At 34.9% G+C, this 3351-nt stretch overlaps 1 protein-coding gene across 1 annotated transcript in view; it reads right to left on the bottom strand.

Annotated features, from left to right (window-relative positions):
• The window catches only part of LOC123010980 (zinc finger FYVE domain-containing protein 26), a 22871-nt gene that overhangs the window by 901 nt on the left and 18619 nt on the right, over positions 1 to 3351 (bottom strand). Inside the window, exon 8 of the mRNA XM_044408213.1 lies at positions 1253 to 2751. Coding sequence (XP_044264148.1) covers positions 1253 to 2751 — 1499 coding nt within the window. The remainder of the gene's footprint in view (positions 1 to 1252; positions 2752 to 3351) is intronic.

The raw sequence follows: 3351 nt of genomic DNA on the forward strand, positions 1-3351 counted from the left end.
TTAAAGAAAATTAAAAAAGTTTTCTACAAATTAGATTTGACAAAAAAATAGGTCTGTCACAAAAACTCATTTTTTACAAAACCTTGTGAAAAAGTTTTGCACAAATTGGGTTTGACCAAAAAAAACAAAAATTAGTTTGTCTCAAAAATTGAGCAATTTTACCAAATTTGTCTACAAATTCGCAATCCTCGTATCATTTCACGTTAAAAACACTTCTTTTCCTTTAATTTTCTGATGCAATTTAAAAAAATTGGAAAAGTGACGCCCAAATTAAGTTTCACTTGGAAAAACCGATCAAAAATCTCAAAAACTAATCATTCATGCATTAAAATTTTAAGCACAGATTTGTCGTTTTTGTGACATTTTGCATTAGAAACAGTTGTTTTTTTATGCAATTTTGAAGAAAATTAAAAAAGTTTTGCTCAAAATGGGTTTCACAAAAAAAAATCGGTTTCTACCTCAAAAACTGATCAATTTTTTTTAAATACGAGACTACATTCGTAATTTTAAGCTCAGATTTGTCGTTTTTGTGACATTTTGCATTAAAAACACTTATTTTTCTTTGTTCTTCTTGGTGCAATTTTGAAGAAAATTTAAACAGTTTTGCACAAATTAGGTTAGACAAAAAAAAACGGTCTACACCCCAAAAACTTTTGTTTACAAAATCTGAATACATATTTGTAATCCTAGTATCATCTTACGTTAGAAACACTTCTTTTTCTATGATTTTCTTATGCAATTTGTAAGAAAATTGGAAAGCTTTTGTTCAAATTAGTTTTGACAAAAAAATCCGTCTATTTCTCAAAAATGCAAAAAAGAAGAAAATAAAATAAAAAAGCTTAAAAAAGTTATAGGAAGTTTTGCTCTTGCATTATTTTATAAAAGATGATTGTTTTTTGTTTTTATTTTTTTGTGTTTAGGTTTCATATTATATACATAAGTGTAATGTAAACACATGAGTGTTTTCATGCTAATTATTAAAAAAAAATATACAAAAAACAATTGCCGCTTATAATAAGACTGATTGATTATTATAAAAAAAATTCTTGTAAACAAAAATGTCAGTTGTCATTTAAAGAAATTAAAAATGACGTCGCAACTCAAGACGTCATCAATGTCACTATAATTTCAAAATATAGCATTTAAAAAAATAAAATCGACCTGTCCGAGAATTTTTTTGAAAAAACAGCCCCACTAAAAATTTTGGGCGTCCTGCTTAAAAATTGTTTATAGCTACCGGCCTGAAACCCACCTTTGTGGCCTTATCGTTGATGAGTTTGATCAAATCCTCGACTTTGGTCCCCCCGACATTCTCCTTGATCAAAGTCCCCACAGCATGGGCTAGCATTTCATCCAACATGTCCGAAATAGCAGAATCGTTAATTCCCGTCGATTTGATACAGTTAACTAACTGCGTAATTCCGTTATACCGCTCAGATTTCGCCAACTGTTTCCCAGCTAAACAATAAACCTTGATCGGTCTTAATTTAAAATCCTCAATGATCTTTGTGGCTAAATTAAACCCGTCCTCGACCGCTTCCCCACTAATTATAGCCAACACGGCCAAATTGATTTTTTCCAAAGTCGAGCCGAAGAGAGTCGGAATGGGCTCATCCTTGGCCAAAATCAAGTCGCGAGTGTTGACTCCTGACGCCTCACGCTCGGCCAAAAATTTCATCACTTCCACTTGTCTTTTGACGGTGTTTATGTGTCGATTGACGTCTTTGGTCTCGATTTTCATGACCAAATCGGAATTGGTGAGGAGTCGTTCCTCGAAGCTGTCTTTGCTGGTCACTGACGTCACCTCCACCCATTGCTCCTGCTCCAGAATCTGCCTCAGGTGCTCCTCCCCCTTGTGCAAAAACCCCACATTGTTCGCCAACTCGGTGAAGGTTTTGACGCCGTCTTGGTAAAATCGGATGCAGGTCATGGAGGCGCGCACATAGTCGCCGATGTAGAGTTGCAATTGGTACAAACTGTTCAATAATTGCTGTTTCTCCAAGTGGCGACACAAATTCTTCAAGTGGTCTTTCCACAATTCCAGCGAGGAGTCGATCCGTGACATGTGTTCTTGCAAAATTGCGACCATTCCGTCCTTGAGACACTTCATGTAGACCTCGATGAAGGTTTCGCTCGGTAGATGGCACTCGAGGATGTAGATGAGGGCAGTGTGGATCTCCCCGTGTCTGATGTAGAACTCCAGGAGCGATAAATGCGTCCCGTATTTCCCCAAATAGTAGATACACTCGTCGTAGAAAATCGGGTCTATAGTCGGCCGACTTGTGCAACAATTGAATTTTTTACTCCCGGTTAGGGAGTAGTTCCCCGAAGCGATTTCCTTCAGGTTTTTCACCCGATTTACGATGCTTAAAGCCGTGTCAATGTGGACGGTGTATGGTAGTTGGTTGAGACTTGTCACCGAGCCGGAGATTTTCACACTTTGGGCCTTTTCGACTACTTTCGGGTTTATTGTTCGAGTTTTGGTTTCCAGAATTTGGATGATTTCGTACAAGAGGGGCGGATCTTTGAGGGGTTTACTCTCCGAAGTGAAGCTACCACTGGACACTCTTGAACTTATCCTCGATCGAGGGAAAGTCAAACTGTCTAGGCTAGAATTGAGTTCGGAAAGTCGGCTCAAATTTGAGGATGTTTCGTATTGGCTGTTTTTGTCAAGACATCTTTGGAATTTTTCGCGGGCGAGGAGGAGACTACCTGCCTTGAGGCAACTTTTCCCCCAGGCGGCGAAAACCCCTAAAATTTTTTTCAATCAATAATAAATTTATCAGACAAGTGTAAAAATTATTGTTTTATTGCACCAATAAATTATTGCTATTATTAAAAAATAATGAAAAAAGGAAAGGTGGGCAGCTTTTTTTCGTGTTATATTTTACGTTAAAAACACTTTGATTTTCTTATGCAATTTTGAAGAAAATTTTAAAAAAATTTCGAAAAATTAGGTTTGACAAAAAATTGGTCTAATCTCAAAAATTGAACATTTTTTATAAAATCTTAGGCAATTTTTAAGGAAAATTAGAAAGATTTTGCAGAAACTTGGATTGACAAAAATAATAAAAATTGGTCTATATCTCAAAAACTGAACATTTTTTACAAAATTTTATGCAATTGTTAAGAAAATTAGAAAAGTTTTCACAAACTTGTATTGTCAAAAAAATAAATAAATTGGTCTATCTCAAAAATTGATCAATTTTACAAAATCTGATTACAAATTCGCAATCCAAGCGTCAATTTACGTTAAAAGCATTTTTTTGCTTTTATTTTCTTATGCAGTTTTTAAGAAAATTGAAAAAGTAGAAAAACCGATTAAAACATTTACATTAGAAACACGTATTT

Source organism: Tribolium madens, unplaced genomic scaffold (genome assembly GCF_015345945.1).
Source record: "Tribolium madens isolate multiple individuals breed KSU strain unplaced genomic scaffold, Tmad_KSU_1.1 Scaffold_91;HRSCAF=231;Tcas5.2_LG7, whole genome shotgun sequence".
Classification (NCBI taxonomy): Eukaryota; Metazoa; Arthropoda; class Insecta; order Coleoptera; family Tenebrionidae; genus Tribolium; species Tribolium madens.